At 31.8% G+C, this 13282-nt stretch overlaps 4 protein-coding genes across 4 annotated transcripts in view; 1 reads left to right on the top strand and 3 right to left on the bottom strand.

Moving 5' to 3' along the window:
- Nucleotides 1-1287, bottom strand: part of LOC105129290 (protein transport protein Sec61 subunit alpha-like) — a 1778-nt gene extending 491 nt beyond the window's left edge. Inside the window, 4 exon segments of the mRNA XM_011031281.1 lie at nucleotides 1-335; nucleotides 476-699; nucleotides 792-1156; nucleotides 1224-1287. The exon segment at nucleotides 1-335 is cut by the window's left edge and continues 12 nt beyond it. Of these exon segments, the coding sequence (XP_011029583.1) occupies nucleotides 1-335; nucleotides 476-699; nucleotides 792-1156; nucleotides 1224-1287 (988 nt within the window).
- A 2087-nt stretch (nucleotides 1288-3374) lies between these two features.
- Nucleotides 3375-4567, bottom strand: LOC105129291 (protein transport protein Sec61 subunit alpha-like). Its single transcript, XM_011031282.1, has 3 exons — nucleotides 4220-4567; nucleotides 3904-4127; nucleotides 3375-3762 (listed from the first exon to the last, which is right to left on the bottom strand). Exons 1-3 carry the CDS (start codon nucleotides 4565-4567, stop codon nucleotides 3375-3377), a joined length of 960 nt encoding a protein of 319 aa, XP_011029584.1.
- A 2485-nt stretch (nucleotides 4568-7052) lies between these two features.
- Nucleotides 7053-9402, top strand: LOC105129248 (uncharacterized protein At4g28440-like). Its single transcript, XM_011031229.1, has 2 exons — nucleotides 7053-7496; nucleotides 8853-9402. Exons 1-2 carry the CDS (start codon nucleotides 7226-7228, stop codon nucleotides 9041-9043), a joined length of 462 nt encoding a protein of 153 aa, XP_011029531.1. The 5' UTR covers nucleotides 7053-7225; the 3' UTR covers nucleotides 9044-9402.
- Nucleotides 9403-12019: 2617 nt separating this feature from the next.
- Nucleotides 12020-12592, bottom strand: LOC105129292 (uncharacterized). The gene has a single exon (XM_011031283.1). It carries the CDS (start codon nucleotides 12590-12592, stop codon nucleotides 12020-12022), a length of 573 nt encoding a protein of 190 aa, XP_011029585.1.
- Nucleotides 12593-13282: the final 690 nt, after the last annotated feature.

The following is a 13282-nucleotide window of genomic DNA, read 5'->3' on the forward strand; positions in this document are numbered from 1 at the left end:
ATGCCGAGAGTAGAATGATGGGCATATTGGAGGTATAGAACAGCTTGATCGGATACGTGCCTCGCTGCCTAAAGCGGCTGTTAAGGTTATTACTCGTCACAGTCGAAGGAACACTGAGTCCTTGTAAGTAGATGGAAAATAGAGAAATAAAGGCTGTGGAGAGCAGATTTGTAACATTAGGAAGATTTGTTCGGAAAAGGGCTTTTCGGAGAGCTAGCGTCTTGTTTCTCTGTTTTAGCAGTCCATGGAGCATGGCAGGGATAACACCTTCAAATTCAGGTCCATAAACAGTGTTTATAGTGGTGGGACTAAATGATTTCCATATGACATTTTCACTGCAGGATATCATCAGAAAACGGTTTTAAACAATGAACATGTGATGATGTGAAAGTTTGCAGAAGTATAGCCATTACCTTACGAAACATTAGGCAGCATGTATTTACTAGAGACCAAACTAGAAAACTTATTAACTTACCACATATGGGTTGCCGTAAAGAGGGAAATTCCAGAGCCTAGGCCATATCCAATCTGGAGAAGTTCATCTAAGCAAATCATTAAGATACTGGCAAAGCAGAGTTGTGCAATGATGAGGATAGAATTTCCCACTCCAAGCAGTCCTAGAGGACCATACATTCCCATCAAAAGGTTTGCAGCGGCTTGACCAATAGCTATGAATATGCTCAAGAACTCTTCTGCAGCCTTTCTGCGAGTGCAAAGGAATGATATGTCAAACACACATGCAGCAGAAATTATAAAGTCGTAACGAAACTGATCATATGAAAACTTAGAGCTTCCAGAAGCGCGCGATCTTCACTAATATCTTTGTTTACTTTAATCAACTTCGAACCAGCTAAAAACTGCATCACCATCCCAGAAGTCACAAGAGGACCTATTCCGAGCTCCATGACAGTCCCACGGCTTGAAGCAAGAATAGCGCGCGTCCAGTGCATTGGATCTGCACCTGTTGTGGAGTGTATGCCATAGAGGGTAAGCTGGCTGCAGGCCAAGAAAATAACGAGAGATATCCCAGTGTACATGGCCTTCACCCTGAAAGGAACCACATTGACAGGAAGCTGAGCTTCCGGTATGAACGGAAGGAGTGGTTTGACTGGTTTTAGAGCAGTAATCCACTCCCCATAACTTTCCAAAACCGAACCTATTTAACCTACAGATTCAACCAAAAGCAGTTTCATTAAATTAGTCCGATTAGTGAAAAATCAAACCTGACAAGTTTCTTAAGCTCAGAACAATCATCCGGTTAGTGGCAAATAAAGCATCATCATGCATATACAATTTGAAAGCTTTAAAAACAGAAACTTAACGAGGTACCCATCTAATTACAGATTGATTACTAAAATTATGTAGTTTGAATGCAAAGTATAAAAAGAACAAAGAAAAACAATGGCAACGATGAGGGAAAAGGCATGGATTAAACATTAAAGAAAACATCCTGCTCGACAATCTTTGAAACAAGCAAGCACAAAGCATTGGATTTTACATAACACCCAGTAATCAAGAGAGTAGATCTATTTTATCTCTCGATGAACCAAAATTTTATCCAACACCCAGTCATCAAGAGAGTAGACATGAACCAAAACTTAAAATCCATGCAAGTTGACTACTTTATAGTGCTAACTACTGTTGTACTCCATAAGCCATGCAAGTTAACTTCGTCATAGTACCAGACAAACTTGAATTAGGTAGAGATGACTAACCAGAAGAATTTTTATTTCTAAACAGTAATCGAGAGTTGTTCTCTTGAAAATAATTATGGAATGAATTTAAATATTTTTAGAATAAAAAATAAAAAAATTATTATTTTAATTCCTATTGTTTTTTAATCTTGTATCCCTATACATTAAATGGAAAAAAAAAAAAACTTAAAAATGTGGAGAAATAATTGTGCATGCAGAGACTCAATGAACCATGATGTAATTATTATTTTTTCCTTCTAAAAAAGTTCATTTGACATGGCCCCAGTGTACTATTGTAATTGTACAGGGACCGATCAGTCATTATTATTTTGATTAGGTCTAGAATTTCTTTTTTAATTATACACTATAATGACTGAGATGCCTTTTTGAAATGCAAAAAACAAAATGCTTTGATATCGGGGTGATTTTAACCTTTAAAAAAAAACCCATTAAATTTACTTTGTTATCCCTTGAAACAAATATATTTTAACTGGGGTCTAAGGGCTTAGTCTCCTTTTTCTTTTGTTCCTTTTGTAATTATCCGGTCAAGATACGGGCAGGTTTATCTTTTACTTTGAAAATAAATAGTAAATTTACTTGGTTTTCTCTTTAGTAAAAAAAATTTAAACTAGGGCATAAGAGTTTATTTATCTTTTCATTTCAGCCTTTTTTTAATTACCGGGTCAAGACATGAGCAATTTGATATTTTTAAAATAATATTAAAAAAAAAAAGTTTATTGGCATGTTATGTTCGCACGACACTATGTTAAGCCACCCTATATGTTTCAAGCAGCACGTGCAGAGGATTTAAGTGGTGAGAATTATTTATTTGAGACAGCGTTAGAAAGATCACAATAATTTCTTTCAAATGGATGGTTTGGTTCTAATATGTTTTTTTAATTTCTTCTCTTTTTTACCTTGGAAAACGTGTTATCCAATTAGAAAATTCATGCTGTCTTCTTATTTTATCTTGTATTTGATTCAGTTCTCTTTCTTTTATTGTATAGTTTTTGTCTTAATTTTTTTATAAACTTTAAAATTATTTCTATTTCACCCTTGATTGAAGTGTTATTTTTCTTCAAATTTTTTCTTGGTTTCATGTTTAATCCTTTTTCTTTTGATTTTGGGTTTTGTTTTGTTAAATGTTTGATTTTTTTTAAAATTTTACCTTGAATCAATTAATGTTAATTTTTCCCTTAATGTTTTTAGCATTTGATTCTCATTCTTTTATATTACTATTTTTTAAACTTTTTATCAATTTTTTTTAATTTTCTTTTTTAACATTAAAATGTTAATTTTCCTCTTATTTTATTGGTCTTTTTAATTAAGGTGCTGGCTTCAAAAGTTGATTCGAGCAATATTGGTCTTTTTAATCCTTCAGCTTTGTCTTTTATCCTTTTTTTAAGGTTTTTTTTTTTTAAAAAAAAATACAATAGCCTTATGCATGGTTGTATGCCAACAAGCATATTTAGATTTATTTGAGTTATTTTTTCTTTTTGAATTTTTTTTATTTTCTTTATAACACTCTCAATTAGATTGTCATATGTTTTATTTTTTTCTTTGTAATTATTATTTTTTTCTTTAGCATGATCACTCTTTTTTGTTTCTTTGTTTGATGCATATGATGTTGTGGGGTAAAATAAACTTATTCTCTCGGGTCTATCACCCAAATCCCGGCTTTTAGAAACTCAACCACATCTGTACCTGAGAGAGAAAATAGATGTTTGATATGAATGCCGAGAGTAGAATGATGGGCATATTGGAGGTATAGAACAGCTTGATCGGATATGTCCCTCGCTGCCTAAAGCGGCTGTTAAGGTTATTACTCGTCACAGTCAAAGGAACACTGAATCCTTGTAAGTAGATGGCAAGTAGAGAAATAAAGGCTGTGGAGAGCACATTTGTAACATTAGGAAGATTTGTTCGGAAAAGGGCTTTTCGGAGAGCTAGCGTCTTGTTTCTCTGTTTTAGCAGTCCTTGGAGCATGGCAGGGATAGCACCTTCAAATTCAGGTCCATATACAGTGTTTATAGTGGTGGGACTAAATGATTTCCATATGACATTTTCACTGCAGGATATCATCAGAAAACGGTTTTAAACAATGAACATGTGATGATGTGAAAGTTTGCAGAAGTATAGCCATTACCTTCCGAAACATTTGGCAGCATGTATTTACTAGAGACCAAACTAGAAAAACTTAGTAACTTACCACATATAGGTTGCCGTAAAGAGGGAAATTCCAGAGCCTAGGTCATATCCAATCTGGAGAAGTTCATCTAAGCACATCATTAAGATACTGGCAAAGCAGAGTTGTGCAATGATGAGGATAGAATTTCCCACTCCAAGTAGTCCTAGAGGACCATACATTCCCATCAAAAGGTTTGCAGCGGCTTGACCAATAGCTATGAATATGCTCAAGAACTCTTCTGCAGCCTTTCTGCGAGTGCAAAGGAATGATATGTCAAACACACATGCAGCAGAAATTATAAAGTCGTAACGAAACTGATCATATGAAAACTTAGAGCTTCCAGAAGCGCGCGATCTTCACTAATATCTTTGTTTACTTTAATCAACTTCGAACCAGCTAAAAACTGCATCACCATCCCAGAAGTCACAAGAGGACCTATTCCGAGCTCCATGACAGTCCCACGGCTTGAAGCAAGAATAGCGCGCGTCCAGTGCATTGGATCTGCACCTGTTGTGGAGTGTATGCCATAGAGGGTAAGCTGGCTGCAGGCCAAGAAAATAACGAGAGATATCCCAGTGTACATGGCCTTCACCCTGAAAGGAACCACATTGACAGGAAGCTGAGCTTCCGGTATGAACGGAAGGAGTGGTTTGACTGGTTTTAGAGCAGTAAATCCACTCCCCATAACTTTCCAAAACCGAACCTATTTAACCTACAGATTCAACCAAAAGCAGTTTCATTAAATTAGTCCGATTAGTGAAAAATCAAACCTGACAAGTTTCTTAAGCTCAGAACAATCATCCGGTTAGTGGCAAATAAAGCATCATCATGCATATACAATTTGAAAGCTTTAAAAACAGAAACTTAACGAGGTACCCATCTAATTACAGATTGATTACTAAAATTATGTAGTTTGAATGCAAAGTATAAAAAGAACAAAGAAAAACAATGGCAACGATGAGGGAAAAGGCATGGATTAAACATTAAAGAAAACATCCTGCTCGACAATCTTTGAAACAAGCAAGCACAAAGCATTGGATTTTACATAACACCCAGTAATCAAGAGAGTAGATCTATTTTATCTCTCGATGAACCAAAATTTTATCCAACACCCAGTCATCAAGAGAGTAGACATGAACCAAAACTTAAAATCCATGCAAGTTGACTACTTTATAGTGCTAACTACTGTTGTACTCCATAAGCCATGCAAGTTAACTTCGTCATAGTACCAGACAAACTTGAATTAGGTAGAGATGACTAACCAGAAGAATTTTTATTTCTAAACAGTAATCGAGAGTTGTTCTCTTGAAAATAATTATGGAATGAATTTAAATATTTTTAGAATAAAAAATAAAAAAATTATTATTTTAATTCCTATTGTTTTTTAATCTTGTATCCCTATACATTAAATGGAAAAAAAAAAACTTAAAAATGTGGAGAAATAATTGTGCATGCAGAGACTCAATGAACCATGATGTAATTATTATTTTTTCCTTCTAAAAAAGTTCATTTGACATGGCCCCAGTGTACTATTGTAATTGTACAGGGACCGATCAGTCATTATTATTTTGATTAGGTCTAGAATTTCTTTTTTAATTATACACTATAATGACTGAGATGCCTTTGAAATGCAAAAAACAAAATGCTTTGATATAGGGGTGATTTTAACCTTTAAAAAAAAACCCATTAAATTTACTTTGTTATCCCTTGAAACAAATATATTTTAACTGGGGTCTAAGGGCTTAGTCTCCTTTTTCTTTTGTTCCTTTTGTAATTATCCGGTCAAGATACGGGCAGGTTTATCTTTTACTTTGAAAATAAATAGTAAATTTACTTGGTTTTCTCTTTAGTAAAAAAAATTTAAACTAGGGCATAAGAGTTTATTTATCTTTTCATTTCAGCCTTTTTTTAATTACCGGGTCAAGACATGAGCAATTTGATATTTTTAAAATAATATTAAAAAAAAAAGTTTATTAGCATGTTATGTTCACACGACACTATGTTAAGCCACCCTATATGTTTCAAGCAGCACGTGCAGAGGATTTAAGTGGTGAGAATTATTTATTTGAGACAGCGTTAGAAAGATCACAATAATTTCTTTCAAATGGATGGTTTGGTTCTAATATGTTTTTTTAATTTCTTCTCTTTTTTACCTTGGAAAACGTGTTATCCAATTAGAAAATTCATGCTGTCTTCTTATTTTATCTTGTATTTGATTCAGTTCTCTTTCTTTTATTGTATAGTTTTTGTCTTAATTTTTTTATAAACTTTAAAATTATTTCTATTTCACCCTTGATTGAAGTGTTATTTTTCTTCAAATTTTTTCTTGGTTTCATGTTTAATCCTTTTTCTTTTGATTTTGGGTTTTGTTTTGTTAAATGTTTGATTTTTTTTTAAATTTTACCTTGAATCAATTAATGTTAATTTTTCCCTTAATGTTTTTAGCATTTGATTCTCATTCTTTTATATTACTATTTTTTAAACTTTTTATCAATTTTTTTTAATTTTCTTTTTTAACATTAAAATGTTAATTTTCCTCTTATTTAATTGGTCTTTTTAATTAAGGTGCTGGCTTCAAAAGTTGATTCGAGCAATATTGGTCTTTTTAATCCTTCAGCTTTGTCTTTTATCCTTTTTTTAAGGTTTTTTTTTTTGTTTTTAAAAAAAATACAATAGCCTTATGCATGGTTGTATGCCAACAAGCATATTTAGATTTATTTAAGTTATTTTTTCTTTTTGAATTTTTTTTATTTTCTTTATAACACTCTCAATTAGATTGTCATATGTTTTATTTTTTTCTTTGTAATTATTTTTTTTTTTAGCATGATCACTCTTTTTTGTTTTTTTTTTAGATTAATGTGGGTGTTCGGGCTAGCTTGCGCGCATCATGACTAATCCCATGAACTCTAAAGTTAACAACCATATAAATCTTCAATAATCATTATATAAGTAATCAAAAATTCAAACCTGAGATCACATAACAAACAAATTTTTTAGTGCCAAACCTTTTTATTTTTATTTTTAATATTAACATATAAAATTATTAAAAATACTAAAAGAAATATTAAAATATTTTTTCAAGTTTAAATCACTTTCAAAACGCTGAAATATAGTTTAAATCTCTTTTAAAATATTAACATAAAATTATTCATGCCAACGCCTAGTATTTGATTATTTGTATTGCATTTCTTCCACAGCACTCCAAAAATCACCATTTATTTAAAACTCTCTTCTTTTTGCCTTTTTCCTGGCTGTCTGACAGAACAATGATTTAAAATAAAAATCCATTTGGATCAGTATTACAGTTAGGGTTAGGGAAATCATATCATATCCAATCAAATCAATGGCGACACAAACACGGATTGAACAACAGGAGAGTAGCAGTGCGAGTGCGAGTGCAAAACCGGGACTTAGAAAGCCTGCGTTCATCAAAGTGGACCAGCTTAAGCCCGGAACTGGAGGCCACACATTGACTGTCAAGGTCCTTACTTTCAATACTGTCCTTCGAAAGGACCGCCGATCGGTCTCTCTGCATGTCCGTCAGACTCGAATAGCTGAATGTCTTATTGGGGACGACACTGGTACCGTCATTTTCACCGCAAGAAACGATCAAGGTTCTTTTCATCTTTATTGGAGATTCAACGTTTCATGTTTCGCTTGAATTGAATTTTATGTATCTATCTATGAATTATACGTCTTGATGTAAAATATTTATGGGTTCTCTTCCTTTGTTTAAGACTTTTAGGATTCTTGATGAATTTAAAGTGAAATGATCTCTTACAATTGGTGGGTGGATTTAGCTTGTGTTGATATTGATTCTGTCTGAGATTGGTGGAATTATTTTTTGGCCTTAGCTTCAAAATGTCATTACAATTTACGTTTGCAGTTTAGATTATGATGATTGAAGATCCCCTAAAGTATGATGATAATCACTATATGAACCAAAGTCCTGGTTTAACAATTATGATTCATTGTGACTCCATGAAGCTGAATGATGACAACTGGGTCTGGATGGGAAACTCTAGTTAAGGGGTCAATTATGCATATAATAATTTCTCCCATTTTGACCTGTGCTAATAAAAAAATCCCTGTTCCCTAATGGTAGATACTGAATTACTAGCTAATCTATAGAATCTTGATGGATAGTGGGTTTATCTTCATTCAACTGCCTACATAACTAGAAATAATAACAGTATTCAGACCTTCAAAAATGGAAGTCTGATTGTGCACATGTGATCTTTTTGTGAGTATGGTTATTGATTTTGTGGAACAGAGGTGGATGAGGGCCACGTTTTTTTTCACTAGAGGGGGCTATTTTTTACTTGGTAAGCCTAATGTTCTACTTGAGAGGTGTTATTCTTCACATTATTGGCTACTGTTTATATGTTGCACTGGTTCTGCCCTATGAATAAGTTGAACATATGTGAAGGACTGGTTTTTAGTTTATGACTAGTTTGTATCATGCAATATCAATGTGTCTTTGAGCTGTTGTTTTTCATTGTTGGGTTTCGTCAAATTTGTTCCATCCTCTCTCTCTCTCTCTCTATTTAGGGAGGTGCGGCTTTTAACAAATGAGCCTTGTTTTCCAAATACTTAAAACTATAGTCTGAGTTTTAAATGATTTTTGTTTATAGTTTGAGCTTGTTGACTGGAGAGGATATCATATTTTGCTTTCCCAGATTTTGGCAGTGCAACAAACTTCATTTTATCGAGATAGTTCATGTGGGATGTTTAATAACCAGATGCACTCTGCTCAGGGGATTTATATTGCCGATCCTGATTATAGTGTTTTAAACTCTCAATAAAATATTCATCATTGTCCTCGAATTCAAATGGTTTTGGAAATTGTGGAGCAAGCAGTATAGACCAATAATTTAGATCCTCTGCGATTTAAGGTTTGTTTGTTTTTGTGTTATAAATGCCCCCTTTACAGCATTATTGTTATAACAACGCTTTTTTTTTTTCCTCAGTTGATCTGATGAAGCCAGGGACAACTGTTATTCTCCGCAATGCAAAGATTGACATGTTTAAGGGGTCTATGAGGCTAGCAGTTGACAAATGGGGTCGTGTTGAAGTCACTGAGCCTGCAGAATTTGTAGTCAAGGAAGACAACAATCTCTCTCTTGTTGAATATGAGCTTGTGAATGTTGCAGAAGAGTGATGGGAATCTATTGGCCAATATTTTGTGATACAGAGTAGTTTAAGAAATCTCAAAATTGTGGCTGCACTTATTCTAATTTCGGGCAATCTTCTTATGTGGTTACGGTTTATTTTGTGGATGGTATATGTAGCTTGGTTTGGTTCATAGACATAACAAAAGCCAAAGCAATGCTTTCTTTTCCTTAAAAATGACCTCCACGAAGGAGGTTTTTGCCAGTTGTCAGGTGCATAACTTGGAATGTACACGAGTGTTAATGATATCTTTTATGGTTTTTGAGATTTGACCTCCATGTTTGGAAACTTTTGCTGTAATGATCTGTTATTGACTGCACATCCTTACAGAATGTAGTTTTGTGCTCTGGTTTAGCAGTCTTTGCGTATCGTTGCCTGCCCCCCTACCATCTATGTCTTGCTGTTTAAATAACGGCCCAGACAAATATTTTTTTCTTCACAGTTGCTAGAAGCACAGGGGTTTTGACGAGTATTAAGGGATTGTTTATTTTTATATTTTAAAAGTATTTTTAAAAAAATTATTTTTTTAAATTATTTTTTTAATATTATCAAATTATTTAGATATGTTGTTATTAATTTTTTTTTTAAAAAATTATTTTAATATATTTTTTTAAAAAATATTTTTAAAAATAATCATTATTATATTCTCAAACATACTCGTGCTCTAAAATATAAATATGTTTTAAATCATGAACCTGTGCTATTTTATTGGTTGAGTCAAATTTTTCTTGAACATAAAAAAACTATTTTGATATTGCTATTTTCTAGTGGAAAAAAAATATAAACTTTACAAGGGTTGACTTGATATAACTTAATTGACTTTACGGGCTTAAAAACAACTTGAATTACTCATAAAAACATAATTTGATTAAATTTTTTTTTAAGATGATATTTTTTTTAATATTAAAATAACATGTTGGATTGATTTGGATCAACTTAAGTTAACATGTTACATTCATGACTTGAGTAATGAGATTTTGATAACTCAATAGAAATTAAATCAAGATAAATTTTAAAGTTAAATTTTCAACCAATTTAATATTAAAGGATGATACTAAAAAAAAAAAAAAAGATAGCTCAAGTCAATCCTCCAAACTCTTGATCCGGGTCATGAGACCGAGATAACTTTATAGAAAAAATAAAAAAAAAACAACATAATTTAACTCGAATTAACTTGTCAAATTCGCGACTTTGATCATAAGATTGAGATAACTCTATAATAAACATATCAAAATAAATTATAAAGTTCAATTCTTAATTAATCCTATCGAACCCAATGTTTAATAATGAAATTTTTAAAAAAATTTAATGAAAAAAATATGGCAAAAAATGAGTCAAGTCAATATAGGTTAACTTGTTAAGCATTATTATTAGGTAAAGAGATCTCAATAACCTCATAAAAATCAAACCAAAATAAATTAGAAAATCTAATTTTCAACCAAATATAATATTAAATGATGAAATTGAAAAAAATCAATTAAAAAAAAGAAAAAAACTAAGTTAATTGAATTAACCTGTCAAAACCTTAACCTGTATCATGAGATAAGAACAATCCAATAAAAAATAAATTTATTATTGAAGAACATTAAATTGAGATAATCTTTAATTTTTTTTAAGAAAAACAACCTAATATAACCAGGATTAAAAATACCTGCAATCTTAATCATGAGATTAAAATATTTCTATAGAAAATAAATTAAAAAATATTATGAAGTTTAATTCCAAATTGATTTAATATTAAATAATCAAATTAAAAAAATTAATTTAAAAAAACACAAAAAATAACTCAAGTTAATTCTAATTAACTTGTTAAATATTATTCTCAGATCACGAGACCAAAATAATTTAATAGAAAGAAAATAAAATAAATAATGAAACATGATTTTTAACTAACTTAATATTAATAATGAAATTGAAAATAAAGTTAAATAAAAAAAACTTTAATCAATTAGATTAAGCTAAGAAATCCACTATTTATATTATATGAATGAAATAATTTAATATAAAAAATTTAAAATTAAAGAATAAATTAAAAAATATACTGATTGAAAAAAAAATAAGGGCAAGAGGGTTTTTTTTTTTTTTTTTTTTTTTACAGCAACACGGGGACAGCACTTTCCGCATTTGTTTTAATGTATTGTTAATTCATTTTTGAAGAGAGATAGGCCATGGATACTTGGCGCCAACTTTATTTTCTTGAACGGGCCAAAGCCCAGATAGTACACAAGCGCAGCACGATCCGGATGTAGGTTCGTCTCTCTTCTTGCTGCTTGTTGCCGTCCATCAATTATTGTTATAGCTTGATTGAGCAGCAATGCAACTAGATTTTCATGAAGTTTTGTAATTTATTTTTATTTTAAATTATTTTTTATATTTTAGATTGTTTTGATATGATAATGTTAAAAATAAATTTTAAAAAATAAAAAAAATATTATTTTAAGATATTTTTAAATAAAAAAACTTTAAAAATTATTAGTGTACCTTTAATCTTTTCATCAAACATGTTAAAGAATGAATTATTATAAAAAAGAAACCAAGAAGGAGAAGATAAAAATAGGGATAATGGCTTTATTCTTTGATAAAAGAGTGCTTAGCTTTATCTATATTTTTTATATTTTTACATTTGGTTTAGTGGCTGTTTCAGATTTTAGGTTTTGACGGAATTATTGAATTGTCAAGATAAATTTTTTAAAATAATTAAAATGATATTATTTTATTAAAAAAATTAACAAGATATAACCAGGTTTTTGATGGAATATTATCGGGTTACACTAAGTTTTTTTTTTTGGTTTTTTCTTCAATCTGAGCCCGGTTTTAAAACAATGGATTTATCCTTCATCGATAAAAACTGGTAGACAATGTATCTCCTGAATCGTTATTATCATGACCTTAATATTCTTATGAATAACAATCTTAACAGCAGTAAACTCATCATTAAGCAGGAACCTTGACAAACAGTAATGACTTATGAATGGGTTAACTTATCAGGAATATTCTTCAAAACCCCCAAGCTAATTGCAATGCCTTGGTTGACAGCATTAGCCCCGACCAAGATAGTGTTTGGCAATGGAAGCTGCGGTTGCTTTTTGAAGAGGTCCAGGCAGCGGTTCAGGTAAGGAGTGACTTGAGTAGTTAATTCATAAATGGCAGTCCCCCGCCAATTCCGCCACCCCTGATCTTCAAGGGCAACTGTGGCGCCGCGAAAACTATCATGTGCCACAAGAAACTGGCTTGAACATGTGTCAAGGATGTTGTACAGTGCAGCATTTGATTTGGGAGTGTTCTGCCAGAGATTGAACGTGAAATTATATACTTGTTCGGCATCATATTCGGCACAGCGCACTGTTATCAGTGCTACTCTCCTAGCATCTGCAGCCTTGCCACTAGGATCACCATGAAGGCAATCTGCGCAAACGACTGGTTCTGGTGTTTTGTGACACAGGTTTTGGATCAAAGCCTCATCAGATTTTATGGCCAGAAACTGATAAGATAAGGTTAAGAGGGAGAGAGAGAGAGCTAGAAGACCACAGGAGTCCATGTTGCTTGTACGCAATAGGGTTTCCTTCTTCTGTGTTGTGTGATAATTCCCTGGTTGCTTATTTCCTATATATCGCTACAATCTGCTATCGTTTTCTCTCTGCAAATGCTATTATTTCCTAATTTGATGATGCTAGAAATCTAAACAAGGAATATTTCATTTCATTTTTCTGTGTCTTTCCTAATTTGATGGTTGAGAAACCGCAGAGAGATCACAATTTTATGGAAAGAAAGTGTGAAATCATAGTTTGTGAATGGCAAGCATGATTATTTCTTTCCATAAAACATTTTATACAGCAAAGCTCGTTCACATAATTGGTAGCTACTAACTGGCATAGGATCTATATCTGATATGATCATCAAGATAAATTCTAGACATCAAATGGGACTTGGATCCTCTCATATTTCTTAGAACTCATACAAACATACATACATACGTACGTAGGATTCAAGGTTTTTTTTTAAATAATGCTTGTGAAAAGCATTTCTTGAGCGTCCTTCTATTCCTAATGCAATGTTCCCTTCATATGGAATAATTCTTTTGTACTTTCTTTATTAATTCATCATTACTTGTATGATATAATCACAAAATTAAAGCTTGTTTCATATGATATTAATGGGTCAATTTTTGAAGAGACTTCTATGATATTGCAAAATTGAATTAAATGCCCTAAACTAATATATATATATA

The sequence above is a fragment of the Populus euphratica genome, unplaced genomic scaffold (assembly GCF_000495115.2).
Source record: "Populus euphratica unplaced genomic scaffold, PopEup_1.0 scaffold86.1, whole genome shotgun sequence".
NCBI lineage: Eukaryota > Viridiplantae > Streptophyta > Magnoliopsida > Malpighiales > Salicaceae > Populus > Populus euphratica.